This window comes from Electrophorus electricus, chromosome 20, assembly GCF_041902795.1.
Source record: "Electrophorus electricus isolate QZ-2024a chromosome 20, ASM4190279v1, whole genome shotgun sequence".
Lineage (NCBI taxonomy): Eukaryota > Metazoa > Chordata > Actinopteri > Gymnotiformes > Gymnotidae > Electrophorus > Electrophorus electricus.
Genome location: NC_137516.1, coordinates 16,237,285 through 16,255,322, shown reverse-complemented (window position 1 = coordinate 16,255,322; position 18,038 = coordinate 16,237,285). Strand labels below are relative to the sequence as shown.

General features: G+C 43.0%; 1 protein-coding gene and 1 long non-coding RNA gene across 3 annotated transcripts; one reads left to right on the top strand and one right to left on the bottom strand.

The window, feature by feature from the left end:
- Nucleotides 1-505: 505 nt before the first annotated feature.
- Nucleotides 506-6,485, top strand: LOC113589200 (uncharacterized). The gene is made up of 4 exons (XR_003411935.3): nt 506-678; nt 4,599-4,634; nt 4,742-6,166; nt 6,297-6,485. It is a non-coding gene; the product is annotated as an uncharacterized LOC113589200 (long non-coding RNA).
- Nucleotides 6,486-7,375: 890 nt separating this feature from the next.
- On the bottom strand, nt 7,376-17,954 carry ap1g2 (adaptor related protein complex 1 subunit gamma 2). 2 transcript variants are annotated; one of them, XM_035536199.2, is made up of 22 exons: nt 17,814-17,954; nt 16,700-16,932; nt 16,452-16,576; nt 16,211-16,352; nt 15,941-16,037; nt 15,451-15,527; nt 15,246-15,341; nt 15,051-15,131; nt 14,777-14,875; nt 14,601-14,656; nt 13,746-13,859; nt 13,267-13,407; nt 12,952-13,006; nt 12,677-12,799; nt 12,475-12,564; nt 12,211-12,338; nt 11,919-12,023; nt 11,570-11,717; nt 11,326-11,470; nt 10,449-10,600; nt 9,998-10,096; nt 7,376-9,881 (listed from the first exon to the last, which is right to left on the bottom strand). In XM_035536199.2, exons 2-22 carry the CDS (start codon nt 16,898-16,900, stop codon nt 9,780-9,782), a joined length of 2,376 nt encoding a protein of 791 aa, XP_035392092.1. In that variant the 5' UTR covers nt 16,901-16,932; nt 17,814-17,954; the 3' UTR covers nt 7,376-9,779. The 2 variants fall into 2 exon arrangements, with proteins under 2 accessions (XP_035392092.1, XP_081559344.1); XM_081703218.1 differs by lacking the exon at nt 15,246-15,341.
- Between the last annotated feature and the right edge of the window lie 84 nt (nt 17,955-18,038).

The window sequence follows — 18,038 nt, the reverse complement described above, 5'->3', positions numbered from 1 at the left end:
AGCATTTTCTAAGACTCCCGCAGGGCTTAACTGAGGGGGGGAAGAAAGGTCCATGCATTTGACAACCAGAATACCAACACGGACACATTTAAGTACAGAGTGCAGATCATGCAGTAGCCCCAGGGCCTAACTTCTACAATTAATGTATGGAGGATATACAGAAAATAAGTCTCATTCCCTGGGATCATTGTTAATGAACTGGGGATGGTCACTACTGCTATTTTATTCTACGCCCTTGAAGTTCTCTGACTTGATTGAATTTGGCAGCAAGTTGTCGAGTCCTTCCTGAACCAGTTTAGAAGCAAAAATGGCTTTACTGCATATCATTGTTTTTATTACATTTAACAACAGATTGACTATCGGCAGATGCCCACTTAAATTTATCAGTTCGGCATAAGGGAAAAACGTGACTGGACTGGATACTGTAAATTTAGCGAAGTAAATTTAATCCACTAAGCGGTTGGTGGCGATATGGCATTTTTATCGCTACAGTAACAGGCGAAGAAGTCCTACATCTTGAAAAGCGAGTTTGGTTATTTATGTTCATTTGAAAACAGCCACAGCGTCTGGGCTTTACTTTAATGCCGGGTACGTCGCCACTGACTAGCGCAATGCTTCAGGGGACGGCGGTAGTATCCAGGCAACGGTTTGTTTTTGCTCCGAGCCGCGTGCACGAGGGTAAGCGAGCCTTTTTCAAATATGCCCACGAGAGCTAGCGGTTAGCGCGCTAGCTTGTCGGCGGTATTCGGCTTCGTATTCAGTAAGCTGGCTAGCGTTAAATAGGCCGGTTCACTACTGCAGACTTGTTTTTATCTTTTGAATTTAGAGCAGGAAAAACCTTCACACCTCTATAAGGGTGAAGAGATGACGGAATAAGCCACAGCAGCAGTTAACGCCAGCTAGGCTAATTAGAAGGAAGAACTAGCTAGCTACAAGTTTAAATAATATGTTGAACGCTAACGTTCAGTCCCGAGTTGGGAATAGTATAACAGCTGACTAACCCTGCTGCTTTTTGTTGCTGCTTTGCTAGCTGTAGGTTTGCGAAAAAAAAGGAATAAAATAACGTTGGTTCTCATCTTTTATTTTCATTCCAACTTAATCGAAGATGCAGTGAAAACATAGCCATTGCCTATAATATCGCTCTATTGAACCCTTATGTTGTGTTTAGGTCAAATTTGACCGATTTAAAAGTTTTTTATTTCTGAAAATTGCAGTTCATTTTTTCGGATTGACCTAAGATTCCATGACTTTGTCCACAAAGAGGATTTCAACACACAAAATAAATTGTATTGATTTGCATACGATTCTGTGAGATTTATTCAACTTTTATACACTCTTTAATGTTCCCGGTCATTTTTGTCCGTTCATTAGAAATGAATGGGGGAGACAACACTTAGTGTAAAAAAACGTCAGGTACATCCTCATTTGTCAGATGGACACACTCCCACCCACCTTGGGTCCCCTGGCAACCACTGCGGGAACCTTTGCCCAATAGAGTCTCTCTACCATGGGCATAAAACCTGTGTTGAGAGTTCTTACAGAAAATTGCAAGATTTTCAATAACATTGAACTTTTCCCTTAGTTTAGGTATATATACTTTTTGAGGCTTTGCTTACAGTTCATTGTGTGGCAGCACCATGGCAGGTCGATGTACCGCAAGAGAGGTTCTTGATTACATATTTGATGGTCACCACAGTGAAGAACAGGGGAGAGGCCAGGAAAATGGCAGTGAAGATGGATTTAAGGAGGAAGTGTCAGAAGACAATGGAATATAATCCAGCCCAAGAAATAACTGATGAGGAGGAATTCAGTGATGGAGAGGACGGCCATGCTGAGGTTGCCGTCACGTTCAAGTCAAAGAATGGGAATTTATCCTGGTCTTCATCCCCACCTGAGAATCAAGGTAGGCTTTCAGCTGAAAATGTCATCAGGACGACCCCAGGACCTGCGAAATATGCCGTATCCCAGACTGATGACATCAAATCCTGCTTTGATCTGTTCCTGACTGAGTCCATTGTAACCACTGTGGTGAACATGACCAACCTGGAGGGGAAACAAATTTACAGAGACAGTTGGAAGTTGCTAACCAAGACAGACATCAACGCATATATGGGTCTTTTGATTTTGACTGGTGTGTACAGATCCAGAAACGAATCTACCAGCAGTTTATGGGATGCAGAGTCTGGTCGGACAATTTTTCAGGCCACCATGTCACTCCAAAAATTCCACGTCACGGGTGATTAGCTTTGACAACCGGGATACAAGCCCAGGCGGTCGTCAACAAGACAAACTGGCAGCGATCAGAGAAGCTTGGGACAAGTGGGTGGAGCATCTACCACTCATCTATAACTCAAATCCAAACGTCACAGTGGATGAGCGTCTTGTCGCTTTTAGGGGAAGCTGCTGTTTCAAGCAGTATACACCAAGCAAGCCATCTAAATATGGTATAAAGATGTGGGCAACGTGTGATGCCTGGAAAATGGGGGTCTATACTGGGAAACCTGCAGACGGTGTACCTGAAAAGAACCAAGCGTGTGGTTCTGGAGATGACTGCAGGTCTCAAGGGACACAGCATAACGTGATCATTTCTTCACCTCCTACGCTCTTAGTGAGGAGCTGCTCCCAAAAAAATTGACCATGACTGGGACGATCAGAAGAAACAAACCAGAGCTGCCTCCTGCCTTACTTGCTACACAGGACAGAGATGGTTGTTCCTCCAGATTTACCTTCATCAATACTCACACCCTTGTCCTACTGTCCAAAGAAAAGGAAAAATGTATTCCTGATGACGCCTCTACACAGGGATGCAGCTGTGAGCACCAAGGAGGACAAGAAACCCAATACCATCCTGGATTACAACAGGAACAAAGGCAGAGTCGACAACCTTGATAAGGTGTGTTGATTTTGATTTTTATGTACTTCTTCTCCATCATCAGTTTGTTTGAACTGCACCATAAAAGTAAGACTTTGTTTTTGCAGAGTAGAAAAAATTGTGAACAACACAGTTGTATCCATTTGAATATGCAAACATGTTTTAGATTAGATCGTTAGATGTGATGCCTTGATGCATCATACAAAACATGAGATTAGTTGTATGTACTCATGATTTTATCCACTTTGTGCACCTTTGCAGGTTACTGGCACATACTCTTGTCAGAGGAGGACAGCACGTTGGCCGATGGTGTTATTTTTCAACATCTAAGATGTTATCTTGCAACACATTCATGGTGTGGATGGAGGTGAATCCAGGATGGAAGCGGGAAATTTTTCAAGAGGAGGCTGTTTCTGGAGGAGTTGGGGAAATCCATGCTAGCTCCCCACATTCAACTATGCCAACACCTTCCCCAAGCGCCAGCCTCAGCTGCATTGGTAACAAAGATCCAGGAGCAAGAAGCAAGATCACTTGCTATAAGAAAGAGAGGTGATAAGAGAAAGAGGTGCAGTCTGTGTGCACCAAGAAATGTCAAAATAAGCATAACGTGCCATAAATGCAATGCATATATTTGCAAGAGACGTGCAACAACCTGCGCATATTGTCCAACATGTGCATGAGAAAAAAACACCACTGAAGTTTGAGTCAACGCACTCCACCACATTTAGAAGCCTGATTTTGTTATCGGTTGACAGTTGTTGTTTTTTCTGTTATCAGGCAAAAACACATCTGATAGACTGGTTAACATGTTATTGTTCTTGTTAGTTGTTCGTTAATATATGAAGACGTTGATCTTGGAATATTGTGAAAATGTCAAGTGCAGTTTTGGGATAATTTTCTTTGTACACAATTAAAATATTCATGGTCACTTTTGACTGGGAACATGACAGGTGTTACTTTTTGTATAAAAATTTTAATGGTATCAAAGCAAATGTCCTTGATGACGTTGCCCCAAAGTACTCTGTAATAAACAGTTTAGCATGTTATCTGATTATTTCTTATACTCAAAATAATCCAGAAATTATGTAGAACTTACTTTCAAGTGTATAAACTCAGATCAATGAGGCACACAGGCCACTAATAGCATAGAAGTTAAAAACTTGTAATATTCACTAGAACTTAATTAAAAATCTAACACAAGTAGTGATAATATGTATTATTACAGTTTTTATGGTGAGTCTAAGGGGAATGGTCATTTCTGACCGGGAACACAAAATTGTTTAACACGAAATTAACACATGATGGTTAAAATGATTTATATGTACTACTATAGGGGCCAGCTTTCTGGAGTCAGACTGAAACCAAGACCTAAACCTAGACTACAAACAATTTCCAGTATTGATTCACCACTGACACTGCAGTTTAGTTAACGAACCGTCCCTACGAATCCAATTCACGATTGTTATAATCCTACATTTAAAAAGGACTTCCGTAGCTGGTTTACCACCCCCCAAAACATAGACAAATGTACATGGAATCCTCTAATTGCTTTATTACAGCAGATATTTCCATTTGTAAATTTTAAAGTTGTAGTCCACATTCAGGGCTATGGTAGGCTAAATGGTCTGTGCGTTGAGTTTGTTGATGGTTGAATCTCCACCAAATCTAGGCGCTATGATTCAAAATCATAGTTAAAAAGTGTTTTGTTTCTTGTACACCCCCACAGGCAAAGAAGGAGATTGACATTGAGCCCACAGACATGGTAAGAATGCAGTTACCTGTCTGCTGTCTCTACTTTATCAAAATATGAACATTGAAGTGGGTGTGCAGATGATGTGTTTTTAAAATTAAGCAACTTGTTTTATACAGGTAGAAAGGATCAAGGAAACGGAAGAAGAAAAAGGAAGGGGATGTCACCTCAACAGCAAAGGCTAATCTACAGTCGTGGCCAAGTGCTTTGAGACTAGTGCAAATTTTGGTTTTCACAGTTTGCTGCTTCGGTTTTTTTGGTGGCAATTTGCATTAACTCTAGATTGTGAAGAGTGATCAGGTGAAATGCAATTAATTGCAAAATCATTCCTTGCCATGAAAATGAACTTAATCACAAAAATGACTGCATTCCAGCCACTGCATTTCAGCCCTGCCACAAAATGGCCTGCTAACATCATTTCAGTGATCTTCTTGTTGGCTCAGGAGAAATTGTGAACGAGGACAAGAAGCGCAAACTGGTTACTTTAAAACGGTGGGTGAAGTTTTCTTCTGTTAACCATGGTTACCTCCAAGGAAACACGGGCAGTCATCATTGCAATGCTTCAAAAGGGCTTCACAGGCAAGGACATTGCTGCTTGTGAGATTGCACCTAAATCAACCATTTATAGACTCATCAAGAACTTCAAGGAGAGAGGTTCAATTGCAGTGAAGACGGCTTCAGGGCGCCCAAGAAAGTCAAGCAAGCGCCAGGACCGTCTCCTAAAGAGGATGCAGCTACAGGATCGGGTCCCAACTAGTGCAGAGCTTGCTCAGGAATGGAGGGAGGCAGGTGTGAGTGCATCTGCACGCACAGTGAGGCGAAGGCTTTTGGAGGATGGCTTGGTGTCAAGGGCAGCAAAGAAGCCACTTCTCTCCATGAAAAACATCAAGGACAGACTAACATTCTGAAGGAAGTATAGGGATTGGACTGCAGATGACTGGGGTAAAGTTATTTTCTCTGATGAATACCGCTTCAAACTGTTCAGGACATCTGGACAATCATTTGCCCAGAGAAGAAAAGGTGAGCGCTACCATAAGTCCTGTGTCATGCCAACAGTGAGACATCCTGAGACCATTCATGTGTGGGGTTGCTTCTCATCCAAGGGAGTGGGTTTGCTCAAAATTTTTCCTAAGAACACTGACATTAATAAGGAATGGTATAAAAACATCCTCCAAGAGCAACTTCTCCCAACGATCCAGGAGCAATTTGGTGATGAACAATGTTTTTTCCAGCATGATGAAGTACCATGTCACAAGGCAAAAGTGATAACCAAGTGGCTCAGTGAACAAAACATTGAAATTTTGGGTCCATGGCCAGGAAACTCCCCAGATCTCAATCCCATTGAGAACCTGTGGTCAATCCTCAAAAAGAGGGTGGACAAACAGAAACACAGAAACTGTGATCAACTCCAAGCACTGATTAGACAAGAATGGGTTGCCATCAGTCAAGATTTTGCCCAGAAGCTGATATCCAGCATGCCAAGGCGAATTGCAGAAGTCTTAAAAAAGAAGGGTCAACACTGTACACTACAGTGGAAAACCGATGTAATCTTACCATTTATAGTTGCATTATACAGAATATTGTATACAGTACACATTATAACTTGTTACTAAACAGCCAACTATGTCTACCAGGCTGCCCTAACATTTGTTCTTTAAATGCTTTACTTTTCAGGAATGATGAATAAACAGCGTCTGACTATAAGATCCAAGTTGGATCTGTACTGCATTTAGTGCTTGTGCTGAGAGGAGGTGGTCCTGTCTACAGTCCCTGGAGCTACCCGGTCCTCATGTAATCGTTTCGTAATGTTTGCTTGTGTAAAGTCTTGAAAGCGAGGACACGCTTCGACGCGCATCCATGTACTGATGCCATATAGTGATGTCTGCAAATGATGGATGCTCGTCAAACACAAGGTGTTTCCATTTTTGATGGAATGATGTGGTGAGGAACGGTCTGACCTACCAGACACCTTGTGGTCATAAATCTCACAGGTGGAGACCCACCTTATGAATATTTATAATATGAATATAGAGTATGTTGTAAACACTGACTTGATATGTTGAGTACTCTGAATATAGACCACAGCTAATGAGGTCATTGATCGCGATATTTATGGGTATTGCATAAAAATGTACAAACCCACTGCTTTTGTTTTAAAATACATTTTATTTAAAAAACATGAGGCAATAAAACTATACTCAGTCCACTTATCTGACTAAATGTAAAAGTGATCCTGCAGTACAACAGCACAAATCCACATTCACAAACTCAAAATGACGACACGGGTCAGGCTATGATTTACATCCCAGGGAACGATACCGAGCAGATGAGGAAGGCATGTTGTTGGGGTAAGGCATTCAAAAGCCGGCGGCTCAAACCCATTTAGGATTACCTTAAAAAGCATAAACGAGTGCCCAGATTAGCATTTTTGTTGTAGGATGGCTTGTCCCAGTGAAAGGAATTCTTCCTTCTTACAGTTGCAAGAAAGTTTGTGACTCCTTTTGAAATACCTGATTGTTTTAATGGCTTGTTAATGTTGTTAATGGCTCCTAAAATGTGATCTGATTTTCATCTAATAGACATTGCTCATTTAAAATACATATTTAACACATTTTACACTGCCATATTGTTACTTAAAATATGGTTTATACAATCAAGGAAATTTGATGAAAACCTCTAGGAAAATCACCTCTTTAAAAAGGCACTACAATAAAAAAACAAAGATCTCTGCTTTTCACAATATATTTCTATTACAATACCTATCAAAAGAGATTTTAGGAGCCCTTAGCAGAAATGTTGAAGCTAAAAAGGCTAGGAGGGATTACAAAAGGATCAATAAACACTTGGGCTTCCACTGGTCCATGGTCAGGTGGATGGTTTGCAAATGGAGAGAAATCAGCACCATCGCTATTCTGCATAAGCTTGGGTGTCCTGCAAAGATCGATTCACATGCAGCAGAATACGCAGACGCGTGACACAGATCCCCGTGATTTCAACTGGGGATCAGCAGTTGCAAACATCTGTGCTCATGAGTCTACCATACAACAAATACTGAAAATGGGTGATATTCAACAGGTTACCATGGAGGTAAACACGGCACTTAAAAAATAAAAAACAAAACTAACAAACTGAATATAAAAACTGAAGGGATATGCCAAAACGCATTCTACATGCTTTGTGACTGATCGGTAGTTACAGAAACCATTTGATTATTGGTTATTGCCAATAATCAAGTAAAGGCAGCAAGTTTTACTTAATGTATGGGTTCACATATTGTGTCCCAAATAATTATCTTGTTTAAACCACTGGTTTAAAGGCATTGTAGCATTGTATGCATTAAATAAAAACTTATTCATTATTAAGACTTAGTGGCTATTCACACAGGGTTACATGTAATTTCAAAGGGTTTACAAACTCTCTTGCAGTTGTATCTGTGATATAACATATGTGAGTAGTGCAGTAGTGTCTGTGTAATCCTTATTAGTGTTGTCTGAATTTTAATACATGCATAAAACAAGAGTACTCTCACTACTTCAAATTGTACTGCCAATGTACAGTCTACAATGCTGCCACAAAGTTTGTGAATCCTTTAGTTTTCTGTATGTCTTAATAAATTTGACCTGGAATGCGATATAGAAACTAAAACATTAGTTATACATGATGTCATCCTAAAAGTACATTAAATGCCTTTGATATCTGAACTGCTCTTTTTATGTCTTTTCACAACATTCCTACTGGGTTACGGTCTGAACTTTGACCCTGACATTAAAAAATGTTACTTGTATGTCAGCTTCAGTTGATGGACAGATACCCTGAAATGTCCTGTAAAACTTAATGGTTCATTCTAGAAGCTCATAGGTCCATCAAGTAATGACAAACCACCCAGGTATAAGAGTTAGATGAAGATTTGATCAGATTTCAGGTCAAATTTACAAAGAAATACAGAAAGTTCTAAAACGTTCCCAAACTTTCTACTGGCACCGGACGTTCACCTTAAAGTCAAGAAAAGAATCCAACTGAATAGTTTAGATAATGTTGGCCGCAATGCTGAAAGAAGAGTTGCCAGTTAAACAGCTGTGATATCAAACAGATGCTCCTCTGCTCATGGGTGGTGCTATTCCTGTCCCAGAGCTACACGGTTAATTGGGAATGAAGGAACAAAGAAATAGTTTACATGGAAACTGATTCTCACGTTAGTGAACAGAATCGGGTTTGGTTTGTTTCCAGATGATTCATGAAGCTTGCTGTATTATGTATCCCTGGCTACTTAGGTGATAATATTGCCAATTTGTACTGTTGTGTGTTTTGGATACACCGAATGTACTCGATCCATTTCCATGTTCCCTTTGTTAGTCCGGACAGCACCATCAATTTGTTACTAATCTCCAGACTTGCACGCAGTGCTAGCCAAATACACTAGCACCCAAATATGTGCTGGGATCAACTGGAATCAGCAAAACAATTTGGCCCTTACACTACTGGTTTGAATTACAGCTCGTGAATACAGAGTAAAGAAAAAATAGCTTTTTCTTTCTAAAAAAATGAAAAAGAAGCCTAGATAAAATAATTGGCATCCATGAACTAGTATCTGGTTGCACTGCCCTTGGAAAGGATAACAGTCCAGAAAACCACCATCGAGTTTACTACACCTTTTAACCAAAAATGTGATTTCAGCTGCCTGCAGTTAGGCGATTTATCCTGTCTACACTCATTTTCAAAACACAAATGCTGAATTGAACTCAACAATAAATGGGCCAGGACTGTATGTCGGGGTCTTAACTGAGACTGAATACTTTAGCCAGGGTTGCCATATCTGTAACATGTTCTGTATATGGCTGTAGTTAAAGGGTAAAACTGGCACAAATTAAAATAGTCATCTGCCTTTATCTAAATAGCCTATATTTACAATTTGACCATTATGTTTTGTTACTAGTTAAGTTTAAACATGTCTTGCACAACTGGTTGGATTTTGGACACCTAATGTTATCGGAGCAATCTGTTTTGAAGAATTGGGGTACATAAAAGAAGGTGAAAATTGAAGGATATCAAATTATCGAGGAATTCTCAAGAATTGTGACAAGTTCATGGTTAAATCAACCACCATCTCCAGGTCTTGATACTTCACTCATTCCTGGCTTGTAGTTTTGTCCACAGAAGTCAGGTCCAGGCAGGGCTTGGAAAGGAATCGATTTGCACTGTGTCTTGACACACCATGCCCTGATTAGAGTAGGACAAACGAACCCGCATCTTTAGATTTGTCTAGAGAGAGAGAGAGAGTGAGAGAGAGATCGCACATACTGAAATTGATGCACGGAGTCGTGAATGGAAACTTGGCGTGTCCCACAAATATTGAGGCTGTCTGGACAACAACTCACCTTGCTGGGGTTGCTGAGTACAACAGTCTGTGTGATGGCACTGTGGCCTCCTGCTGGAAGCACAGAACCACTTGGAGCTTTCATCTGAAGCTGAATACTCTATGACAGAAACCAGGAGGGGTGTCATTCTCCTAACACCCGTGCTTAACCAATGAGGAGTGGAGCCTTCTCCTAACACCCGTGCTTAACCAATGAGGAGTGGAGCCTTCTCCTAACACCCGTGCTTAACCAATGAGGAGTGGAGCCTTCTCCTAACACCCGTGCTTAACCAATGAGGAGTGGAGCCTTCTCCTAACACCCGTGCTTAACCAATGAGGAGAGGTGTCATTCTCCTGACACCCGTGCTTCAAGTTTTGAACTTTCACTTAATACGAGCATGCGGGGCTATAATACAATTAAATTTTAAATGCAATTAAATTAAGTCTAAGGTACGAAGGAGAAAATCCCCAACCTTAGGTACTGCTGCTTGTAGAGTGAATTTGGTGATGTCATTCTGAGTGGAGTTGCAGGCGGTGAAGGTGAGTGTGACAGCCGTCTCTGTCTGTGAGTCACACTGTAGCTTCAGGCTCACTCCTCCCTTTTCATACACTGTGACACTGGGAACTAAAACAAACATAAATAAAAATAAGCATGCATGCAGGGACATGAAAATGTGTATTCACTATTACATTATTAAAACAAACTAGCTGACAAAACTCTTGAAAGGTTATTATTAAATATTATTAATAAACATTTCCTGCTAGGTAAAAGGAAAGCACTTCCCAGTTAGAAACAGACCGTCTTCCTTATCAATACAAGGGATCAGAATAATTGGAACATTTTATTGGAGAACTGCCTTACTAATGGAATAAGTCTTTTAATGTCTCAGTCGTCCAAACCCAGCTTCAGGGTCTGCTCACTCTTCCGATCAGAGAGGCAGATGCTACATTTCACCTCAACTAGATCAGGATTTAAATTTATACAGAGAGACGTTTAAAACAAAATGATGGTGGAAGTTTGTAGAATTGTCTGTCTGAGCAGGTATGAGCTATTACTAGTCAGCTAGGAACGGTCCTCCCCTGAAAATCATCGACTGGCCTTAAAATACAGTAGTGGGAGGGTTAAAGTTAGAAGTACTTTACACAGCTGCTCAGCTGATGCAGGGCCTCCCAAAAGTCCTGTTTCTTTGGAAACCTTGTATGCGCAACTGCAGTGTACTGTAGTAAAAGACACAGAGGTAGTCAAAATTGCACCGAAGTACACAAGGTTCCTAGAGAAACAGGACATTTGCGACAGAGGTCCTTCATTAGCTGTGCAAAAGAAGTGCTTGTGATTCCTGTTTTTCTTACCGACGGTCGTCTCCAGTCCTCCCAGCAGGTCGAGCAGGTCCCTGCCTGTGCTGGGACCAGCTGGGTCAGGCGCAGCTGCGCTTTCAGCATGGCTGGCTTCAGGAACCGTGTCCGTCTGGCCCAGCAAGTCCAACAGATCAAACGCCTAAACGGCAGAGGACAGACAGAAGCAACAAGTTGGTTTCGGTGTTGTGGGCCAACAGCAGCAGCTGCAACCGTGTCAGTGGCGTGTGATCTGAGTCACCTGACTCGCAGGCTCTAGGGGCAATGTTGAGCCTCCAGGGACTGGTTTGGACAAGCTAGAATCTTTTGTAACTTCTCCGGTGAGATCGCCAAGGGTGTCCCCAGGTGAGCTCTTATCAATGACAGGCATCCTTTCCAACACAGCTGCCCTATCCCGGTGATGGACAAATTAGCACTGCTGTTGCTCTAGACAACATGACTTGATATTAAAACAGCCAGAAGGTTAAGAGAATCTGATATCACTGAAAGATACTGACACCTTTAATGTCTGAACACCAGATACACTGCACAGAAGGCTAATTTATTAACTAACACTGGCAGCAAGTTGAGATAGAGCAAGGCCACTTTACCTCATGTGGTCGTATTTCTTGAAGAGGGCATTGTACTCTACTGCCCTTTGCTGGAGCTCCACGTCAATGCAACTGCCATAGATACTAACTATGCTCCTGATTCGGCTTTTTTGTTTGTTTGTTTTTAAGAGAGAGAGAGAGAGAGAGAGAGAGAGAGAGAGCGAGAACATGCATTAATCAGATTAACAACCTTGCTTCTCCAACCGTCCTCATCAGATGTTGTTTTGGTGTCACTGCCCAGTGTCCTGCCTGCATAAAAGCCCAAGCAGGGCTGAGGTGGGTGGCTTCTTACTCAACATTGTTGGTGATACGGGTGCTCAGCTTCATGGTTGCAGTGAGCGCAAATGCTCTGCTTGCCGGGGACGACATGTGAGACTGTAACACCGTTTCCAAGGCATCCAGGACATCGTCCTCTGTTAACTAATGACACAGGAGCAGACAAGCCACAACAAGGCGGGTGTGAAATTTGTTGGCGTTCAGGTGTTAAAGATACTTTCTGGTAATAGTAAAATATATAATCAAAAAATATAAAAGGTGCACGTGGCAAGCTGTGTACCTGCATGGGCTCAATATCGTCACATTCACCCTTTAGCAGCAGATCACCGTACTCCCCTATACACCAACAGGCGACCTGGACCAGGGATTGCTGAAAGTGTATGCGTGCACACACACACACACACACACACACACACGCACGCACACCTAAGTGTGACACAAGAACACACAGATACACACAGAAATTCACGTTCTATTTTTACCTGTGAGATATCGGTGATCAGTGCTCTGTAAAGCTTAAGCACAGTATAGCAGTGCAGCTCGGACGCTGTGGTAATGAGCTTAATCAGGTTGGGTACAGTCTCGTCTCTCACATCGCCCCCTGCCTGAGGGAACAGGTATGATATGCCAACACAACCGCAGCTACCACACAGCATTGAAATAAATTGGTGTGATGGGCAACGTAGCAGCAAAAGAAGAGGAGAAATTATCGGAATGTAGATCAAAGTTTTTGGAGTGGTTCTATGAGGGGATTTACCGTGATGAGGACATGCAGGATGGTGTCGATATGCCAGCGTTGAGAGGGGGCATACCTGACAGAGACACAAAGACATCCGCTACTGTTCAGCGCTCGCGTTCATTCACCGCGTCACAGTCAGGCACAAGACACCACACAGACGGGTACACGCTATACAGGCCACACCAAACACCGTGAAAAAGTGGTCTGCGTTTACAAAGCTCCAGCGGTCGCTGGTTTTGGATCAGAGCCGTCAGCGGCCGGAGAATAGCGGTGGATGACGCAGACGGACTGCGACAAATCTAACTCGCGGGACGGCTGTGAACTGAAGGGCACCTTTCAGCAGCGATGAAGATCCCAGACGCTGTATGGGCCCGGAGCTCTGGAGGACAGGTTGAGAGGAAGACGAGGAGCTCCTTCATCATTGTGCGGATGTTTGTTGCAGAGACTAGTGCCAGAGACAGCTCCAGGGCCCGGCTGCAAGGAAGGAAAACAGCTCAGCTTTAAAAATCTTGCACACTTTTATATCAACATTCCATTAAATACTTGAATGGCACAATGTAATAAAATCTTGCTATAATTTACTCTCACTACAAATACAATCCACTACATATACCGTCATCCCACTGTTGCATATACAAGTTTCCCACAATAAGACGAAACCTAACCCTAAAACATATTTTCAGTGGTGATTCAGGATTGGAGCTAGAATTTAGTCTTGGGCTTAAAGATTGGACTTAATCAATGTCTGGGAAACTGGTCCATAAATCAACTGTTTTAAAGACAAGCAAGTCAATGGTCCATATGGAGGGAACCGTTTGACGGAAGCGTCCTGGTCCTTCAGACAGTCCACAATGGTCCCTCTGTGCCTCTGCACTGCGGTGTGGTCCGTCTGAACAATCTTCTGGAGTGAGGTCATCGATATATAACTGACGCCCCACGAGAAATAAAAAAATGAGAAAAGAACAAAAATCACATGAACCACTCCTGCGTATTTAAACCACTACATTTCAAGTGAGAGCATAATCAGATGTCTCATTCATTTAAGCACCCAAATCCAGAACGGCAATGCCGGTTCCAACCAGTGTAGGTTCTTAGGTTTTGCTTTAAAAGCAGACTATAATTACAGCGAATCCTAAAAATTTTTTTTTATTTATTATTTAGTTTAGGAATTGCCACTTTTCTGAGTTTTCTGGCTTTGAGTTAGATTTTTTAGGAGGCTTCACAATTTTGAGTTTTCTGGATCTGGATCAAAGAACACAGGACAGTTGGAGCACAGGACTGGATCAGCTACAAGCCAAAGTGATTCAAAAATACAATAATAATTTTCTGAAAATCAATTAAAAAAATGTATGACTTAGACTCCTAAAACAATTTCTGCATCACCGTATATGAAAGGCCCCAGCTGATGATAGCAGACAGTCTGCCTAGCCTGACCACTCATGCTTTACTCCACCTGGCCATGGAAATTGCTAAAAATCAGACTGTAATCAGACTGTATTCAGAGCCAGCAGAGTCATGAGTGTGGCATTCCTGACAGCAACAACAACAAAATTGGAACCTGTTTGTCACCACAGTCAAACCAGTCCTGGTTCAGACCTGTTCAGTCAGAGCTGGCCTACAAAAAACTCACTGTATGCTTGTACACATAATTCAGATAGAAGCCTCACCGGATGTTCCTATCATTATTCAGAAGAAACCTCCCCAAAATATTCACAGCAAGAACCTGAGAAGAGAAGTACAATGGCAGAGGGTAAGTGTGATTTGTGGTGAAGCAGACAGGTAATATTTTGCTGGATCTCGGCTACAGACGCCCATGTCAGCGTCGGGGAGAGCTACGGCGTACCCTGAGTCCACTCTCTGAGCGGATGTCCATGACAGTGAGCACCGTTTCATACAGCACAGCGCTGCCTGCTGTCTTACTGCTGTCGGTGTTAGTGGCCACCTGCACATCAAGAACAAACATCAGTCCCATGCCAAGCCCATGCCAACCCAACCCACGCATTCATGCAAAGCCAGTCATGCAATCATGCCAAGCCATATATATGTATATGCCATGTGTTAGCGTGATTCTTGGAGTAGAATAAAAAGAACATGCATGTCGCGTGCCGCGGTAGCACCTGTGCCAGAAGGTCGTTCATGGCATCACTTGCTGCGTCATTACAGCGACCCAGAATCCTCAGCAACCTAAGAATACGAACCTTTGAGAGAAGATGAGAGATACACATGGACATAATGGAGAGGAATCCAGCGTCACAACAAAGGGGAAACGTAAACACAAGAGAGATCAGTGGTAAAGCACGTCCCAGGCCAACCTGCAGGAAAGGGTCGCTGATGCCTGCTACATTGTGCTCTGGAGAATAACCTGACATGATCAGACCTTTCATTATGTGCACCAGTTCTGGAACAGTCTGAAAAGGAGAAACAAAAACAAACAAACAAAACATCGGCTAAGACCCCCCCCCCCACCCACCCACACACACACGGAAGAAGCACGTGCAGGTGCTGAGTAGGTTTTACCTTGCGGAACTGGCGGAGGGTGTCGGGGTTCCGCTCACACAGCTCCGTGATCAGAACCACAGCGCTGTGAAGAACTCCTAAACCAAGAGAACAACCGTAACAGTGAACGAGCCGTCAAAATAAAAAGCCACATCTCCTCCTGGTGTTCATTTCAGCTGGCATAGGTATAAAACACCCAAGGGGCACATAGAGTCCTGTGGGGGTAAAAAAAAAAGGGACATCTTGTTTTTTTTCTTAGAATGGCCAGAACAAAAAGACAGAACAATATTTACTGAAAAGCGACGGCTTAAACACGGCAAACGTAAAAGGTGCAGGAGAGATGGGGCAGGACAGCCATCAGAGAGAAGGGAAAACTAACCGTGGTTTTCCTCATAGAGAAGGGAAAACTAACCGTAGTTTTCCTCATAGAGAAGGGAAAACTAACCGTAGTTTTCCTCAGAAAGAAGAAAAAACTAACCGTGGTTTTCCTCAGAGAGAAGGGAAGACTAACCGTGGTTTTTCTCGGAGAGTAGGGAGCACGCTAACGGAGTGTACAGCTCTCCCAGTTCAGGAATTTTCCGCACAATGTGGACAGCACACAATATCGCCTGCAGCATCAAAATTACTGTTACTGTTGTCATAATCAATATCACAACCAACAATACACAGTTCAGCAGACGACTCCGAACAAAGACAGACGTGTTCATAGAAATCATAGAAGTTAGTATTTCCTCAGTGCTGACCCAGCAGGCGAGTGGTCTGCTTTGACCACATGACAAACCTTCTTCTTGATGTAGGAATCAGAGGCTCCGAGGAGGCGCTCGATCTCGGGGGCAAGGTCTCGACACATCTCGGCAGAGCCCATACACGCCAGAGTGCACAGGGCCAGGGACTGAACATGCTGGCTGCTATGAGACAGGTCACTGCAGTATACAAACAAACAAACATGAAACAATTCACGTTGCTTTAATGACAACAGATACATAAGGTCTATTACTGGGTTGAGGAGAAGAGTTGCTTACTTCTTGATGGAGTTGGTAATAAGCAAACTTGCATCCTGTTTCTCATCCAGAAGCATCATGGCACCCAGGTAACCGATACGCTTCTCACTGTATCTGGGGCTGGCTATCAGACGCACGCACTCCATCTAATAAAGACATCGTTATTGTGCATGTTCAATGACACAACAAGCAGGAAAGTGATGTTACATAAAGCTGTAGATCTTTAAAAAAAAAAAATAATAATTCAGAGAGGACAGTTGACACACTACCTGCCCAAAGTGTGCCGGGTAGCCTAGCATGTGCACATAGAGTAGCTTGGCCAGGTTGTGAGTGCGTGCCCCATTATCAGACTGACGAAACTGCGCACGAATGGCAGCACACTCTTTTTGGATGAGACCCCTTTCCTCTCCTTGAGTGCGGGCACTTCTGATTACCCGAATCATTTCCTGTAAACGCACTGATGGAGACATGTCTGTGTGTGTGTGTGTGTGTGTGTGTGTGTCTGTATGTCGGGGGGGGGGGGAACAGAGCAAAACATAGTATGTTAGTTTTTACAGTACTATTTTGTGGGGCTGAAGGAAATCATCATCACTATTTGTATCGAATGTGAGATAAAGCATATAATACAACTCATATACAGTGTCCAGTATTGAATAATTACTGAATAATAACGTGCTTAATTAAAGGAGCTGACACCTTGCCCTGGCAGGCACTGTTTTCTAGCTATCGCGCAGCTCGCCAAGCACTTCCGTGTCACAGGTGGAGGTAAAACACACCTGGGCACGAGGCACCTCGCCATATTCTGGTCGGTTCACATTACTCCTGCTTCCTACCGTCGGGTTTCGACGTGTCGTATATATCGTGTGTGTGTGTCTGAGATATATATATATATATATATATATATATATATATATACACACACACACACACACAGTTTCTGAGCTCTTCGTTCTCACAGCCTGCTCTAAGGACTGCACGCCCACACACCTAACTCGGTTTCAGCGCTCGCCATCTTTCGTCCACACCAGAACAGATTCCTGCATATATGGGCGTGCATATATCGTGCATACACAAGTCTCCAACCGACATATTTCATGGAAACTAGCATGACCGAGGCTTTCATGAGCTTTCATGCCGGCGTAGCTCTTCCTCCCTGCTCCGCAGTCATCCTCCATCCATCCTCGCAGGCTCGCTGACTTCACGTATGAACCTTTTTTTGGGGCTGCGATGTCCATCACACGCCGTTTCTCCGAGTCTCGTAACGACAGGCGGCCCGTGATGTCTCGTGTTAATACTCCAGTCCACTAGAATCGTCTCGATTGCGGACTAACGTGCTTCCTTCTTTGCCGACGTTTCCTTCAACGCATCTCTTAAACGGCTTACCTTACTAATGCCTGGATATCCGCTGCTGCCCGTCCACAACAGCGCACCAACGTCGTTGGTTTTCTTTTAGCAGCACTTTAACCAAATCTTAGTCATTGCCGGGTGCTTGCAGGAACATGTCACCGCACAGCTGGGATCCGATCCACTCCCCGCAAGCAGCAGCGCCACTTCCGCCATCCGGCAGAGCCGGTCAACGTCAGAGAACTGGAAAGTGTTGGAAACTGC